General features: G+C 41.1%; 1 protein-coding gene across 4 annotated transcripts in view; it reads right to left on the bottom strand.

Moving 5' to 3' along the window:
- The window catches only part of ATAD2B (ATPase family AAA domain containing 2B), a 77252-nt gene extending 60397 nt beyond the window's left edge, over positions 1-16855 (bottom strand). The window contains exons 1-2 of one of the 4 annotated variants that reach the window (XM_062638403.1): positions 16337-16855; positions 470-624 (exon numbers count right to left, since the gene is read on the bottom strand). In XM_062638403.1, coding sequence (XP_062494387.1) covers positions 470-624; positions 16337-16492 — 311 coding nt within the window. In that variant the 5' untranslated portion in view covers positions 16493-16855. Of the gene's footprint in view, positions 1-469; positions 625-16336 lie in introns of those variants that run through there. The other 3 variants (XM_062638404.1, XM_062638402.1, XM_062638405.1) reach the window with 3 other exon arrangements.
- Positions 16856-17339: the final 484 nt, after the last annotated feature.

The following is a 17339-nucleotide window of genomic DNA, read 5'->3' on the forward strand; positions in this document are numbered from 1 at the left end:
AAAAATGTGGTAGGATTGAGGCTATATTCACTAAAATACAGTAATTTACTTGAGTCCTTATAACCAAAGAGAGGCTGAAAACAACAATGGAAAGAAACTTGACCATTATCTATTCCATAGATGGAATACTGATTTCCTAATTAAAATATGTCTTTTATAGCTTGAGTATATAAAAATACCAATTAAGTCACTAAATTTGGATGTATGAAGAAACTAGAATTCAGACTGCATCTCAAAATTACTTTCCACTTTTGCACAAATACGCATAGAAAGAAAACACAAAGACAAGAGGACTGATGTAACCCACATTCCAGAGTCTTTTTCCAGTAAAAGAAAACTGTATGAAAATAACACACTTTAAAAGTACACTCAAGAGCATGAGCTGCAGCTCAGTGCAGAAATAGTATACGCAGGTTAACAATACAGGAAAAATGGGTAAGATTTCATTTTTCTCTTGGCTCCAAGTTACCTGGACTGTCCAGTTGAGATGCTCCATTCCTCTCGCTGCCCAGTACTGCGTGATTTCGATTTGTCTTTGCACACAGGATCAGCATGTTTTGAGGTACGTTTGGCGGGAGGAGATACGTGGCTATCACTCAAGCTAGCATCACTACCTTCATCTTTCTGGAAAGTAAAGAACATCAGGCCATACTTAATTGCCTCATTTTTATGTAACCAAACAGAAGAGGAGGAAACTTGAGCTTAGTAAAAGGGAAGTCTCTATCACCAGCTTGTATGAAATACTAAAAATGTTTATTCTGAAAACATTACCAGAATATTGAATTTTAAATATTAAACTGTTCTATAATACTTCACGTGTATTTCTGAACAAGCATTTGGTTTCTCTAACCCACTGTATTTTGCATATCATACATGACACTGCTACAGTTACGCTACTTGCAAAAGAACTAATAGTGCAGTAAAGAGAAAAAGGCTTTAGGAAAATCAAGATATGTAGAAGCACAGCATGAGTTTATTCTACTGATATTATCTCTGCCATTAAAATGCTTAAACAGTCACATTATGTTCTTCCTTCTTGTAAGAGTTTTGCAAGACCTTGTTCTCTTCTTTAGACTGTAAAACACACAGTTAGGACTAACTGAAAGTGGACTTCATACTTTCATGGCACTTTTTGTCTAATATGTTCATTAACAGCATTATACACACCAACAGCGTTAGTCTTAACACCAGTGAGAATCACCTACACACTACCAGAGGGCTTTTCTGTTGTGCTTATCAAAGGTAACATAACACAAAAATTCAAAGACTGTAGCAAGGGATTACTTCAGAGCTGTATATCAGAAATGGTCAGACAGCAAATTTTGGAGGATCTGCTTCTGTTAAGGAGAACTAAAAAAAAAAATTTAAAAATATCAACATTCTATAAATTTTATATTCATATATAATTTACAATTGTAGCTTATGGAAACAGCCTTCACTGAAAAAATCTAAATGTCCTCCCTTGCAACAACAGAGTAACCAATTTTCAAACACGAAGGTCCAGGGATTCTTAGTAAGCACGTAAGAACAGAAGATAATTTTACTTATATGAAAGGAGATAATCACACAAGGCCCATTTGTTCATCAGGCTTATTAACAACAATTTGAATTGTACTCCAGAGAATTCAACGTCATCATGTCTCACATACTCAAGAAAATTAAAAAGAAAAAAAAGTATTGTTCTGAAGAGAGAAAGACAGAGTATCACAGCACAGTATTTAAAAAGTAGCAAAGCCTAAAGAAGTTCAAATGTACAGGTGCAGCTCCACAGACGCTCAGCGCCACTGAGCCCTGTGATTGGCCCATGCAATCCCTTACCTGGCTGCACCACTCCAACCTTCTTCGATCTTCTTCTGATGTTTCTCTGACCCACCCATAAACCAAACCCATTCAAAAAGCTTCGGAAGTTCACTTTCCTTTGGTTATATTGGCTTCCTACCAGGTTAGCAGGAAATCAGTGAGTGAGTTGGTGAGGTGAATAATTTCACTGAGGAATCAGATGAGTAAAAAGTGCAAGAAAAAAACATGAGGTGAGGACAGAACCACTGCCGACAGGAAGAGCAAGTTGTGAGTGAAACAGGCTGCCTGCATCATGCCTTAACATTTTGCTCCCCAATTTATATTATTAAAAAATATTAACTAATATTAAATACTTATAATACTAACAAATTAACACTGCATTCCTTATGATATAATCTTTATTTACTGAATATGCTACATGTGGGTTTTACTTATACTATGAATACTTGTAAATACTTTTGGCAATATTTAAAAAAAAGCCACTAAATACTAAAAACTAGTCTTAAATGCTAACTAGCCCATGTTCACGTCTCATTTTAAACATAGTTTTAACTTTGATAATTTTTAGCCTCTCAAGGTAAACCCAGGGAAAGAAAGAGGCCTACGTTAAGATTCAATCTTAACACTCATTTGAGTCTAGTAAAACAAAACCCAGACTTTTTTCTTCCTCATTATTTCACTTCTTTAGGAAGTACACCAATGTAATTCAATACTTATACCAGACGACCATAATTAAAACTTTAAATTAGATTAAGCAGAATTCAGGATCTAAAACTAAGGCTTAGTCAAAGTGGTAGCAGAGGTAACTATCACACAATACAAAACACCTGCACCTTGCATAGCACTGTAAAATACATGGGCAGACACCCAGATATTTCCATAACTCTGCAACTCCAAAACATCAACTTTTCACAAAATTTTAGTAGTGGACATACTCACTTCTGCATTCTGTAAGCATCCGTGTATGTACTTTACGCTTTAATCAGCCACAAGTTTATTTGCAGGCTTAGAGAAATACATCATTGCTAACTCAATTTTAGTAATTACTTTCTCAAACTACAAGAGCTGCCCTGTGCAGTACAGAAGCAGAGTTTCAAGGTAAGCCACAGAACCAGTTTTAAACCGGCTAGGCAAGACAGAGAAAATGAAACTAAAAAAAAAAAGAGGAACAAGCATATAATGAAGCTTTACAAGTGCTAACATTAAAGCAATTTTGTGCGCAGTAAAATTAATAATGCACAGGTTCCTATACCTCTTCTACCTCTTTCCCATGCAAAAATCCTAACTCCTCCCAGGTCTTCTGTGACCACCTTTCTCTGCATTTCACCCAGCTACTTGCTTCTGGTCCCAACATTATCTAGTATTCCTCATTTGCCCTGTGCATTTATTGGTCAAAGGCAACACAGCAATGTAGTTACTCTGGAGCTACATGCATGTCAAGTGGCCAGCTGGCAGGTAAACCAAAATATCAGCGATAAGCCTGGAGACAAAATCCACCACATCAGGTCTCCCTCTGCTACTGAGTTACCAATATTCACAAAATTTATAAACGCTGAATATCTTTGAGATCTCTAATTCAGTCAAATGAACAGATGCTGGGCAATAGCTTCAAAAACTGGAAGGGCAGGCTAACTGTCAGTGTGATCACATCAGTGCCGCTGCCTAAAGAGCTAGACTAGTAATGAAGGCGTTTACTTAACAGACATGATGATTCCCGGTTATCCTTTGTGTAGGACACTACCTTCAGTTGGGCCTTATTTGCCTGCGTATTAACTGTACACAGTAATGTAGCAGGTGCAAAGCAAGTCTAAATTTTGAGACAGTCAAGGCCAAACATTAACTTAAGTTAGGATGCCTGCTGTAGAAGATGCTCTAACATGCAAAATGTTTTACCATGAAGCAGTGACAAAGCTACCAGAATGAGAAATCACTGCAATTTTAGGTACATCTAATAAGAACCCAAGCTCCATTTTCTAGTTAACAATCTTAAAAATTTGAGCTCTAAGGAAACAAATCACACCTAGACTGCCATCCAGAACGTTCACTTACCTACCATAAAATACGGAGATGGAGCTTTCACTACACTCAAGAGACTAGCCAAATTGGGATATGCTACAACAAGAAAAAAAGTTAATTTCAATTTGAGAAGCCTTTTCAGAGAGCAGTCTATCCACTGCTTCCTCCCATTTATAGCAAACGAGGTCTAATGATTCCACTGCACTCAGCTTGCTCCCTCAAGTAACTGAGTCTCAAACCATTTATACCTTTTATGATTAAAAACAGTACTTCAGTTTCAACCCAGAAGCTTACTCCTTAACAGTATACACATCATGAAAATGTCCTGGGACTAGAAAGAGAAATGTATGATACAACCTCCAAATTTAAAAATTAAGAAATTAATAATGCAATTCCAGAAGCAGGAACCAATGCACTGAACTCCAAGCTCCTAATGGAACACTGCACTGAAGCAAACACACTCACATGATGAGAGAATGCAGAGAATATGAATTAATAAAATCTTAATCATATCATAAATTGCCTGAAAGCATACCAAAGCCACAAAGAAAAAGCAAGCATGGAAGAATCAAAAAATTAGCTTACATACTGTCGGGAAGTACAAAGAGGTAAAACAGTATTTAGTGCAACGGTATGGATCTAACAGAAATGAGACCTGCTAAACTCGAACTGTGATCCAGAACAACCAGAATCCAGCACAGCTTCTTACAGAAAGCACTTTTACTAACAGTTACAGTTATAGTAAGTAAATAACTGGAGTTAACAGGATACAATCTGTGGTCTAGACTGGCAAGCCAGTCTTCATTATTTTTGGATTCAAGAGTAAAACAGAATGTGTTAGCTGCACTTTCACTGTTGAGCTAAGAGATTCAAGAGCATGAGTCTTGCAGAGGTAGTGGGCAAACACTGAAAATACATCTTCACTGAAAAGAGTTGACTGCTGATAGTGCTATAACTAGAAAGAAAATCTAAAATGAGTAAGTAAATAAAGCAATAAAATCAATATAGCTGCACAATTACTTATTTTCTCTACTTTGCATGAAAAGGAGAAAGATGGAAAACATGTTTATAACTCACACATTCACAAACAAGTTTAAAAACACTGCTATAGAATACTACCTGCAGTCTCTTCCATTTCCAACCCTGAATTTCAAAATAATAATTTGATACTAACAGAGTTTAACTTAAAAGACAGGCAAGTGCTTAAGTTTTGAAAGAACACAAACTAGAAATAAATTAATAAAACTGACAACTTCTCAATCTAACCTTTTAGGAAAAAAGTGACACCACCAATACAGCCTTTCAGTGAGACTGAAGGGCACACATACAAAGGGTGGCCTCACTAACAAGGGCTTGCCTTCAGTTATATTACAGGGATCATCTAGCTAAAGCATGATAGCTGATTAATTTTAAAGTTAAAATACAAAGATTACTTCTGGCATAGTGAAGGGAAGTTCGTTTCTTCTGATTTTAAGTTGAACCTCCTGGCCAAGAGAATATCCAAAGAACTCGCTATGCTGCTGGTCTCAGCATTCCAAGATCTACAGCCCAGCAGTCTTGGTAACACAGGATGAGTATGAACCACTTCTATCCCCATCATTAACAAGTACATAAAGGCAAGTTCATCGAGTTTTTCAGTAAGGGCTGACATTCAAACCACAACCACACCTTGCAATTTCTGAAAAGACTTCATCTAGTTTGCCACAGGTTCAGCTGTACTAAAACACAGGCAGGCAGACATGAATATTTGACTTTTCCACCATGGTCAAACTTGCTCTCCTTACCATCCACTTTGTGGGTCACACCCTTCACCTAAGCCTCTGACACACCCAGAAAGTTAGCATGATTGCTCACACAACTTCAGAAGTCAGACATGAGAGTTTCCAATCTAATGTCTTAAACCTCTCAGCATCTATGTTTCTCTCTTTGCTATGACCTCTTCCCTTGTTTAAGACATAAAATTAAGACACAATAACATTCTGTCTTCAAGTGATCCATGCTACTCCTCCACATTTTGTTAGAAGTACAAACAATTCTAAATAGTTTTTCTTTCTGGCCCAATGAACAAACATGAAACACCTCAATATTTGCTGTTGTCCCAATAATAACAAAATAAACATTTTCAATAAATGTTTTAGGTACAGGTTTTCAACAGTCTCTACTTCAAACTTTAGTTTATTAGAATCATAGAATAGTTAGGCTTGGAAAGGACCTTAACATCATCTAGGTCCAATCCCCCTGCCATGGGCTTCTTTGCTTCTGGTATTTAAAAGTAACTTTTTCCTCTCCATTTGACTCTGAAAAGACAACAGCGACTTGGGACATCTCTAAATCTACTTTTACTAACTTTGGAGAAACTGAATCCAGGTCCTACAGTTACTCCTACCATAATTTAAAATGTATTTTGTGAATAACAATGCATCTTCTCAGACGCCCAAGAATATTAATAATCTGGATTAATATTTTAAAAGTATATGTGAAAAAATCCAATCTACCTTTTCCACTAACATGCAAAGTTTTCTGGAAATAGGCATAAGAGGAAATGCAATACATATTTCAGGGATATTTAATGCATTTAAATAAACATTTTTATCCCAATGGTACAAAAAGATAAAAGTTGTCTTTCCAAAACCTGCATTTAATGAAAAAATGTGATTGTGTCCCCAGTGTACCAATTAGTTAAGCTGATCACTCATCTTTGCCCTCGGATAACCTTGCCCTCAGTTAACAAATAACTTGTTTTTCTTGTCTTTGAACTATAAGGTCAAACATACCAAAAAAATACACCAAAAACACTTTCTGTCCAGTGATTGTGGATAAACCACTTGCCCCCTTGTGTATCAGTTTCTGCAGAGGTAAAAAGTATGTATTAAAACGTGAATTTCTACAAATTTATCCCATTAAAGATCTACTTTAAGATCTGTTGATGAAAGTTAGGTAAGAGCTAGGTATCCTTCCTAATGCATTTTTGGGCTAGGCATAATAAGCAATTAAAAATCAAAAGGCTTCACAATCTCTCTGAGATATTTTTAGTTTTACTCTTATTTGGTTCCAAGTCCTAGTAAGTAGATCAAACAAATTTTCTGCCACGTCGTCTGACCAGAATCTAATAAATCCCTTCAAATCCTGTTTCTTTTTCTTATGTTCCCCACTTTGCTATATAGTATCTTCACCACAAAGAAAAAAAAAAAAAGGACTAAAACTGTCCTTTCTGCTCATGACATATTTTCAGTAGCTGAAACCCTCTCATCGGTGTGCCCAAACTAAGGACCACACCTTGCCTTACACATCTGCACTATGTCCTAATTTCAGGATGACACATTGCACTGCCCACTCCCTCCAGCACCAACACATCCTAACAAGCTCCTCTTCCCTCCCCACCCCAACCCACATTATCCTGGCAAATGCCCTCAGCCCCTCTTCCACGGGAGGACTGGCTACCTGCTTGGTGGGAAGAAGTAAGACCTGATACACTTGTCTGGGGGAAGACGGTAACATGACTCAACTCGAGGTTGCAGGATAATACAGTAGGCTGTGTTCATGTCTGTAAAGTATGTACTGCCACATACTAAATATCTAACTTCATGTCCTAAAAATCTAGTGTAAGTATACCGCCTGTGCCTTCAAATGACAAGAAGCTGGAGGGAAGGGGAGGGAGAGAAACGTATTTCCATTAAAGCACATTAACTACCATACTAATAACTTCAAGTTTCATTAAGGACCTTGTGTGTCAACCTTACTGATAGCTTATGAAGAGCTAAAGTTGGCTTAAAAGAACTCATCTCCTACTTGCAGTTCTCTCATTTTCACTTGTTTGCACACAGTCATTTATTGGCTTTCCACAAGTGTTAAGGAAAAATAACAAGAGTCATGCTTAAGTGCTTGATGATCTTGGAATAAACAACTATTAATGCTGTATTTCATTGGTGATAATGACCCTAAAGAATATCTCAAGCGCAGGATGATTGAAATACTTTTAACACTCAGCTTCTGTGGTATTTTTCAGTACGTAATGCTTACATCAATAACAGCCATTAAGAATATAAAGAATATCATCATCTAGACTTTTTCCGAAAAAAATAAATTCTTTCCAACTCATCCAGGTAAAAGCCCCTGATTTTTTTGCACAAGAAGATATGCTTCATTTTTTCAACAGACCTCCATTATATTTTCTGGAACTCTCCAATTCTAGAATTACAGGTTATTTAATACATACGAAAACTGTGGAGAGAAGTTTAAAGTTTACAAGTCAAAAATAGAAACTGCTACCTACAACACTGTTCAGTGGGAATTTTCACACTTGCAAACATTCCCTCTGTCTTCGACAGAAAAAGACACCCATTCATATCCAAGTTGAGTGCCCTCCAATGACTTTTGGTCTGACAACCAAAAAAATCTTGCAATCTATGGCCTAGTTGTGGATTCACGAAGGAAAGGGAGAATCAGCTACAGAGAAGCCTCTGACAAACTATGACAGAGCTCATAAACAGCAAGCCGAGGTTTGTCCTCAACCCAGCATTACTGCTCCTCTCCAAGCATTTCCACCACAAGCGTTCCTCTCCCCTCCTTTGTGCCTTCACTAAAACTAGGGTGATATTGTGACCAGCAGGTGGAGGGAGGTGATTCTCACCCTTTGCTCTCATGAGACCCCACCCACAGTACTGCATCCAGCTCTGGGGCCCCAGTGCAAGAAGGATGTGGAGCTGCTGGAGCAAGTTCAAAGGAGGCCACAAAGATGCTTAGAGGGCTGCAGCACCTCTCATATGGTGACAGGCTCAGAGAGTTAGGGTTGTTCAGCCTGGAGAAGGCTCCAGGGAGACCTCAGAGCAGTCTCCAGTGCCTAAAGGGGCCTACAAGAAACATGCAGAGGTGCTTTTGACATGGGGATGTAGTGACAGGAGATGGGGAAATGGATTTAAACTTTAACTGAAAGAGAGAGATTTAGATTAGATATTAGGAAGAAATTCTTCCCTGAGGGTGGTGAGGAGCTGAGACAGGTTTTCCAGAGAAGTTGTGGCTGCCCCATCCCTGGCAGTGTTCAAGGCCAGGTTGGATGGGGCTTGGAGTAACCTGGGAAGGTGCCCCTACCCATGCAGAGGGTAGGTAGGATGCTATGATTGTGAATTTTCAGCTGATAATCATACAATCACAGAATGGTTTGGGCTGGAAAGGGCCTTAAGATCATCTAGTTCCAACCTCCCTGCCACGGGCAGGGACGCCTGACACTAGATCATGTCACCCAAGGCTCCATCCACCCCAGCCTCGAACACTGCCAGGGACAGGGCATTTATGTCTTCAGGCAACCTGTTCCAGATCCTCACCACCCTCATGGTAAAAAAATTCTTCCTTTTATCTAACCTGAACTTCCCCTGCTTAAGTTAAAACCCATTACCCCTTGTCTTATCACTACAGTCCCTGATGAAGAGTCTCTCTCCGACATCCTTGTAGGCCCCCTTCAATCAGAGGGAAGGATGGGAGGCAAGGGGAAGCAGGAGGATGTGGGGAAGAGGATTAGTTTGAGCCAAACCAGTAACCTGATCCTGATCCAGCTGATCAAATGGCCAGCAAGCATTAGTGTTGGCAAGTCTATTTGTTTTCACAATTAAGGAGTTAACTGCTTGCAGCACACATGAAATCACACACCTTCAGAAAAGCAAGTCTCCACAGAAAAGGTTTCTACTTGCTGCATGGGAGTCCACACCTCACTCAGAAGTTTTTTTAGAAATCTACATAACAGAAGTTTTTAAAACCACTGATTTTCCTAATTTATCACTGAAGGAATACTAAAAGCAAGGCATTTTTAGTCAGAATCACATTAACCACTTCCATGTGTTTCTAGATCATGTTAACTAAGACTTTTAAAGCAAAAACTGTATTTATGTAAACATTCAAGAATAATTACGATTTGGAAGTGGAAAAATTAAAACAGTCAAACAAGTTTGTTCCCTACCCTTAGTCCTCAAAAATCCATCTTGTTTCTGCTGAAAAAAAAACCATCCCAAAGGAAGTCTGGAGGACATGGCCTCCTTTCAGTGCTACTATAAACCTAAGTAAAGATGCAGAATGATCTGAATGAAGATAGCATGTAGAAGAACAGAGAGAACCCCTGGCACAGAGAGGTCCCTAAAGTTTGGACATGACCAAGTACTCGAGTCAGTAAACTAAGCAAGGACGCATCTGCAGCAAGTGCCACTACAGGAAGGTGGCCTTCTGTGTGAAATTAAAGAACAAAATATGTTTTTTAATGATACAAAACTTCTGTATCTCCAGCTACAATGCACCTGAAGACAGTATTTCAAAAGAAAAAAAAATTAAAATCATAATATGAAATCTTACAATTAATGTATTTTAAATCATAATAAAAACAACATTCAAGGTCTGAAAGATACATCAGAGAAATAATAGAAGGTAGTTATTAAGTATTTGGAATAAGAGATTGCTGAAGCACAACAACAAATTTTCATGAAAGTAATCTCTTCCACTGTTACAGAAAAAACAGCTTCTACATTTCAGGTTATTTAAATGGCTTGGCGCAACTACTTACCCATTTAAAATGAAGCACTTGACTGGAGGTTGAAGAAGAGCAAAAAGCCCATTCCCACATTACGAAAATGCCCAAACTGAACTACCTGCTCCTAGTGCAACTGGGCATAAACCTTTCCACCAAAGCTTTACATTAGTTTGGTCATTGGCCACAAAATTCATAACAGGCTACAAAAACTATGGAACATGGACAAGCTCATAAACTCTGTATTTCTGGTACAAGTACTAAAGCTACCTCTTTCATACCTAGTTCAACTGGAGTTGAAGCTACTATAGCATAAACATACTCAACAGCGCAAAATGAAAAAGCTTACAGAAGGTAACACATTCATCTTAAAACTGGTTGAAAAGTGGCCTGTTTTAATAGCTACCAAACAAGAAGAAATTAAATTTATTCAGGAAAAGAGTCTATGCAAGTATAAATGCAAAACAACAACCAAATAATTTAAAGCAAAATGAATGGTTAAAATAAGCCATGACTATTCCAAATGTAATAAAGATGGTATTTTAAGAGTAAACTCAGAGATGGAAAAATTGTTTAGAAAAAGCAGCAAGGCATGAAGACTACAAAAACAAAAAAAAAAAAAAAAAGGGATGAAAAAGGATGAAAAAACATTGTCAGCTCCCTTTGCAGTAAGTGGCCTCATGAGTGATACTACCCACACACAACATAACATATTAACACTAAAACATCTAATGAACAATCAGCGACCTTTAAAATGGCCACACCTACAGTGAAAGCTTCACTGATGCCTACTTGCTGGGTGCTTTGGTTTGAGAAGGGGTTTATAAAGTTTTACTGCAAAATCATTTAAACTATCAACAGATTGGAATAAAAACTTTCCCACACTATATAGCAAATGCTCAACAATTTAGGGTGGGATATGCAGAACTGTACCACGCCCAATTGAAACTGCAGGGGGATGGAGGTGATCAGAATGTAATTACCTGAGCTAATTATCCTGCATAACCCCAAATTGTACGCCAGTCTTGCAGAAATTGTCCTGAGATCTCTCAGCAATGAGTTCAGCATTCTGCTGTAAGTTTAAACTTAGAGACAGTAGTTGGAGAAGCAGCTTTTATTAATATTACTTTGGGACAAGCCCACTATTCAGAGGAAGCAATGCAGCACACTAAATATCAACACCATTTCCTGAGTACTCTTTGGAGGTCTTACTCACTCACTGGATTAGTCCCTGGATTGCTTCCCTTTAAGGCCCGCTAACAGTGTGAGAGCAAAGATAGCCAGCTTCAAACATGATGCGCGTGCCTCCCAAACCAAACTGTGCACACTGTGGAGGTGTCCTGACTTCAGATAGTGGCCCAGACTGATTTGGCAAGATAAATAGGAAGAAATTAAACTCAGGACACCCCTTTGGAAACATGGAAGGATTACAAATGCTGACTGTATGGTATTTTGACAGAAACTTGGACATAGATTGCTTCCAACAATTGCTCAATTTCCCAGGCTACTAAGGAACAGACTGCACGATTCATTTTAGATCACTGATTCTCTCCTGCTAAGTCCCAAAAGAGCAGCAGACCACTAAACCAGAAAGAACTCGACATTTTATTACGCACTGAAAAGATTAATTTTTGGGGGGAATTTTCCTTTATATGAAATTGTTTGGAATAACTTCATAAAGCTCTCTATTTCAGGATGTATTTCAAAGAACTGTAAAAGCATTAGCCTCGGCACCTTTATTGATGTGACTGTAAACGCCAACAGTAAGACAATGCACTTCCTTAAAAACGTAGTTATTTGCTTTTATTGCCCTGAAGAGCTTTACGGGGTGGGGGGTGTTGAGTCAGCAAGTGTAATTTTTCCAGCATGTGGAGAAAACTCTAACTTTTTCTATCACTTTAATTAAAGCCGGAGAACACATCCAGAACACTGTAAGACTCTTTGCAAAGACAACAAAGAAATATGTTAATCTGAATCAGGCTCTCTCATAAAGGAAAATTTAATTTTTAGAAAGCTCTAAGGGGTGCATTGAAAGCTAGTATTTTAAAAGAAATAATTCTTTTCTAAGTTCATTTTCTGTATTTTCAATAGCTGACCATTACAGATTTTTTTAAGAAGTAAAGCCTATCAATGAGCTTACACTATAAAAACTACATTATCACCCAGAAATCAGAAAAAAATATTTATTGTTACAGACTGAGAAATTACAGTAAGAGACACTAAAATATACTGAGCAAGGAAATGCTGCTTAGCTTTATGCCTTCCCACACTACTGCACTCAATGTCAATCCTCAAGTCCATGTTTGCTCCTGTTAGCAATTAAGTACAATGGAGAGCTCTAGGTTGCCACCAAGTAAGTTGAATAATGTTGGCAGTCCTACTTTTAGCTAGGATCGTGTGTTACAATTATCACAGTGCCCTCAAGGAGCTCTTAAGGCACTGCTAATGCTTTCTTGACTAATTAAATTAAGCTAATCTTGTATACATTTCTAAAATGTCTAATAGGCTGACACAATTTTAAGTGTTTATTTTACAATAAATTCATTAGTTTTCTTGATCAACATTTTTGTGTTTTCAGATGCCTGAGAAAAATCATTTCAATTGCAAATAAGTGTTACCACAATCACAGCTCAATCTCTCAAAACAGCAGACAACAGTAAATCTAAAACACAAATTTAATCAGTTATAGTCACAGTATCCTCAATTCTTTCATAGTGTGAATGAAGTCTACTGGATTTGTTAAGTCTCATGCTACAATTCTATGTTTCTGAAAACTTCGGAAGATTTTAGGCACTTTTCTCATCAGAATGCTTTAATATAAAACCATATCACTTCCCAAATTTTAATGCTAGAAGGGAAAAAATACATATAATTCATCTAAAGACAGAATATAAATGTATGTAAGGATAGCTTCAATTTCTATTAAATAGTGTATAAACCAATCCTGGAAACAAGAACAAAACATAGCCCAGTTTTTCCTCTCCAGTACCCTCTCTGTACACTCCACTATGACATCATTTCAGAGAATAAAATTCCTGGCTCCTTGATCCATTTAGTGAGGGATTTTGCTCATTTTAATCTGGCTTCTGGTTAGTGGACACACATGTACTTATCTCAATCACTGAATGCATGGTCACCAATCAATAATTCAAAACTGTTTACTTTTCAAAGACTGACATCATTGCTTTCTCAAGATGAGCAAGTAGTACAGAGGGAATACAGAGGATACAATAAAAGCATTTAGACAATTACAGCCCGTTTCCACAGAATGTGTGTTGCTTCCAGATTCAGATCAAACAAAAACGGACACTATTAATATGTAACTAGACATAATATTGAACAGAAAGACTAGAAACTAGTTCTTGGGAGAGGAGAGATTCAAGCTTGTCCTTCTAAATGTATGCAAAACAAAACAAACCCTATGTATACCAGGAAAAGCCTGGAAATAAAAAGGAGAAGGAAGGAAAAGGAAATAGATATAAAAAAGGTGGAAAGCAACGCCTAACCCCTCATCTGGTCTAATCAGCATCCTACAGGATACCATTAGATTGCTGAGTTTCTGTTGCTAATAAGGAACAAATAGACGATCTTTCCAAATACATTCTGAAAGGTAATTACAATCATTGCCACTGAAGAGCATTTCTCTGGGAGTCCGAGTCAGAACCTCTCTGGAAGAAAATTAAGTCACACAGTGCAAATAAGAAGCGTACAATCTCTGCCAGAGCTCCAAATTCTAGCTGCCCATTAACCCGATTAACTGCTGATAGTAAGACTGGTTTCCCGACGTGACACCCAAAAGATTTCAAAAGGACACACTGTTCCAGTCAACTTTGGAAAAAAAAAAAAAAAATACATACAACTGCATGAAAACAATCCCAGGGCACTTTCTGCACAAAACAGCCTCGCTATCTGTCTCCCGACAGTTGCTTCCAAAAGCAAAGGCTTTGTCTTCCTACTGCTATACTTATTCATGTTCTACTCGCTGAAATCCTCCTCTGGCACTACTTCAAGAGGATTCAGGAGCTCAAGAGAAAGACGCTGTATCACTGACAAATAGTTACCATCTGGGAAATAAAAACAGCTGTACAAAGACAACTGTAAAATACAGTGGGATATATATATTCTACAAAATTCACTAGGAGAAACAGAAATAAATAAATACATAAAAACCTCTCCCAGGATAACTTCTGCTCACCTCTGGCAATCACATCTTAAAAATAAAACTGCCTCAAATACATGAGACCTGTTGTGAAGTGAAACAAGCCCACTGCCATAGACAAGAACATACACTTAACTGTAGAAGAAATGCTTTTTTAGAAGCTTGGGCAACATCCTGGGATGCATTTACAGATCTTGTGACAATGTTTTGCACAATCTCCTTTCCTTACACCATGACAATAACATAATTTAAACGTTTTAATGATCTGTAGTACAAAAATACTAGTCATAGATGAAAAATATTTGGCAAGAAGCCTAAGCTGTAGGTTTTTTCAGCAGCAGTAAACTCCCTGCAAAGTAAACCAGTAAAGGTTACACTAAAACTTTGCCTCACAAACCGCAAGACCCACAATATGAATAAACAGAAACTGCACACTAGAACAAGCAGAACAGCTTTTTACAGCCATGGTGCTGCATCCCCATGAGTCTAATGAAATTAAACGAGGAAGAAATAGGGGACAAGGAGGAAAAGTACAATGGAGGAAGAGAGTAACTGTGAAGCATGAAAGAGCTGAAAGAGAAGCACAGAAGGCATAGAATACCTAGTCAGAGTTTTTTGGGGAGGTTGTTGGGGGGGCAGGTCTGTTTTGTTTTGGGGGTTGTTTGGGATTTTTTAGTATTTTAAAACTAAAAGTATGGAGCTGAAGGTTTTGTGACAGTTCCAGGTGTCATCCTTCTGATCTGCCTCTGGCTGCTATTACTGTTTTTCTGCTTGTTGAACTTCCTCCTTAGCAGAGGCTGGGACATGGCCAATTGGTACAACACTGTCAAATGCTTTGACCCTCAATTTTCACTTCCATATTTACATTGCTTTTAAAATATGTATGCAGATCAGGCAACTACAAACACTAATTTAAATCTTCAAAGCAATACATCAAGTTCTACCAATGGAAAGAAAAAAAGCCATGCCTATAATTAAAAAAATAGGTGTTGTCAACAGATCTGTTTAGAGACAACAAAGGGAAAAGAAAACAGGCCTCTGAATTCTTTCTGCCAATTAGAATTTACCAAACGTTAATTTTCCAGATGAGGCCGTACTATTCACTTGCCATCAGCCAGTACAAACGAAGCCATTGCAGTAAGTTGGAAATTTTACGTTAGGAAAGCAATCAACTTAAACCTGACGGCAAAATTACTCCCTTCCCGTTTTGGGGGCTGGGGTGTTACGAAAAGGGGGGAACCTTCTCAAACACCAACTCCGCCGGAAACGAGGTCATTTAAGGGAAAACATACACATACACATATAGATATACATGGGAAGGAGAGCTACGAAGTTGCTGCGGGCGCAGCTCCCAACTTTTGTCTGGCGGCCGGCGCAGCGCCGGGCGCGGCCGCAGGGGGAGCCCCGCGCCGTCGCCGGACCCCTGCCCGCTGCCGCCGGCCCTGCCCGCCCCAGGCACCGGCACTAGCGGGGCAGTAACTTCGTCCCCCGCGGCCCCAGCCGCCCCCATACCCTGTCAGCAGCACCGGCCTTTCCCCACCGAGCAGGGAACCCAGTTGGGACGCAACGGGTAGCTCTCCGCAGCTGGCCTCCCGCGTCCCCGAGCTCCCCGCCGGCTCAACGGTCCAACAGTCCCTCCTCACCCCGGCTCCCCGCCGGCTCCGCCGTCCTTCCTCTTTCCCTCGAGCCGACAGCCGGCTCAACACCCCCCCCCCCTCCAGCGCCCGTACCCGGCCCCCCCCCGACAGTAGCGGCGCTGTCCCCAGCGACACCCCGGCCAAGGCCCTCGCTGCTGCCGCTGTCCCCCCGCCGCCGCCTCCCTCCCCGTTCCCCGTGAACCCGCCGGTCCTCACCCGCGCTGCCGCCGTCTCTTCCAGCCCGGCCGCATCTGCCTTGGTGCCCCGTTTGGAGGAGCGGGTGCGGGACGAGATGAAATGGCTGCCGGCTCCGGCCGCAGCGGCCGCCGCTTTGCCCAGGGGGCGCAAAGAGCTCTTCCTGGTGTTCACCATGGCCCCGGGGAGGGGGCACACGGGGGGACGCCGCCGCTGCCGCCGCCGCCGGCGCGGAGGGAGGAGGGAGGGCGGACAGGCGGGGGATCGGGTAGGGAGGGGAAGGGGAGGGAAAGGGGGGAGGGGGCGGAAGATAAAAAGTGCCGCGGGGAAGCCGGTCCGCCGGGCAGAGCCACAGACAGAGCCGCGCCGGCTCCTCCCGTCGCTGCCACAGCCTCCTCGGCTCAGCCTCGCACTAACTGGCCGCCATTACTGCCCCTTCTCCCTTTCTCTTCTCGGTCCGCAGCGAGGCCGCCGGTTGCCGCGAGGGGGAGCTGCGGCGCCGCTGCCGCCGCGCGCAGACAGAGGCGGCTCCCGCTGCGTACGCTCTAGCACGGCACCGGCGCGCTCTATGGGCTTGGCGCTGGCCCCCGGGAGGAGGTGGCGGGCGGCGCTGTCCGCTGGGAGCGCGGCGGTGGTGGTGGTGGAGGGTCAGGCTCCGCTGCCTCGCTGGGCCCATGCGCCGGGTCCCCGGCGAGCGCTGCCGGGGTCGCCCCTCGCAACCGGAGAGACGGTGACTGAAGGCTTCGCAGTAGGCGGGGCGGCTTCCAGGGAAGCCGGGGCGGGAGGTGAGCTGTCCTGTCAGGCTGAGGGGAGCGGCGGAGCCCGGGAGCAGCGGCTGCGGTACTAGCCCCGCGGCAGGGCCCGAGCGGCCTCTGAAGCCCAGGGCCGAAGCCTTTCGGGATCTGGCGAGCAGCCGGATGGGCCTGGCCTTGCGCTCCCGGCGGGCGATGTAGCCGCCGCCGCCTCCTGAAGGCTGAAGGCGAGGGATGAGGGTGCGCTTAGGTGAGGAGTTCAGGGGCGTCGC

The sequence above is a fragment of the Pezoporus occidentalis genome, unplaced genomic scaffold (genome assembly GCF_034315485.1).
Source record: "Pezoporus occidentalis ecotype Australia unplaced genomic scaffold, CSIRO_AGI_Poc_V1 ctg57, whole genome shotgun sequence".
In the NCBI taxonomy this organism is placed as follows: domain Eukaryota; kingdom Metazoa; phylum Chordata; class Aves; order Psittaciformes; family Psittacidae; genus Pezoporus; species Pezoporus occidentalis.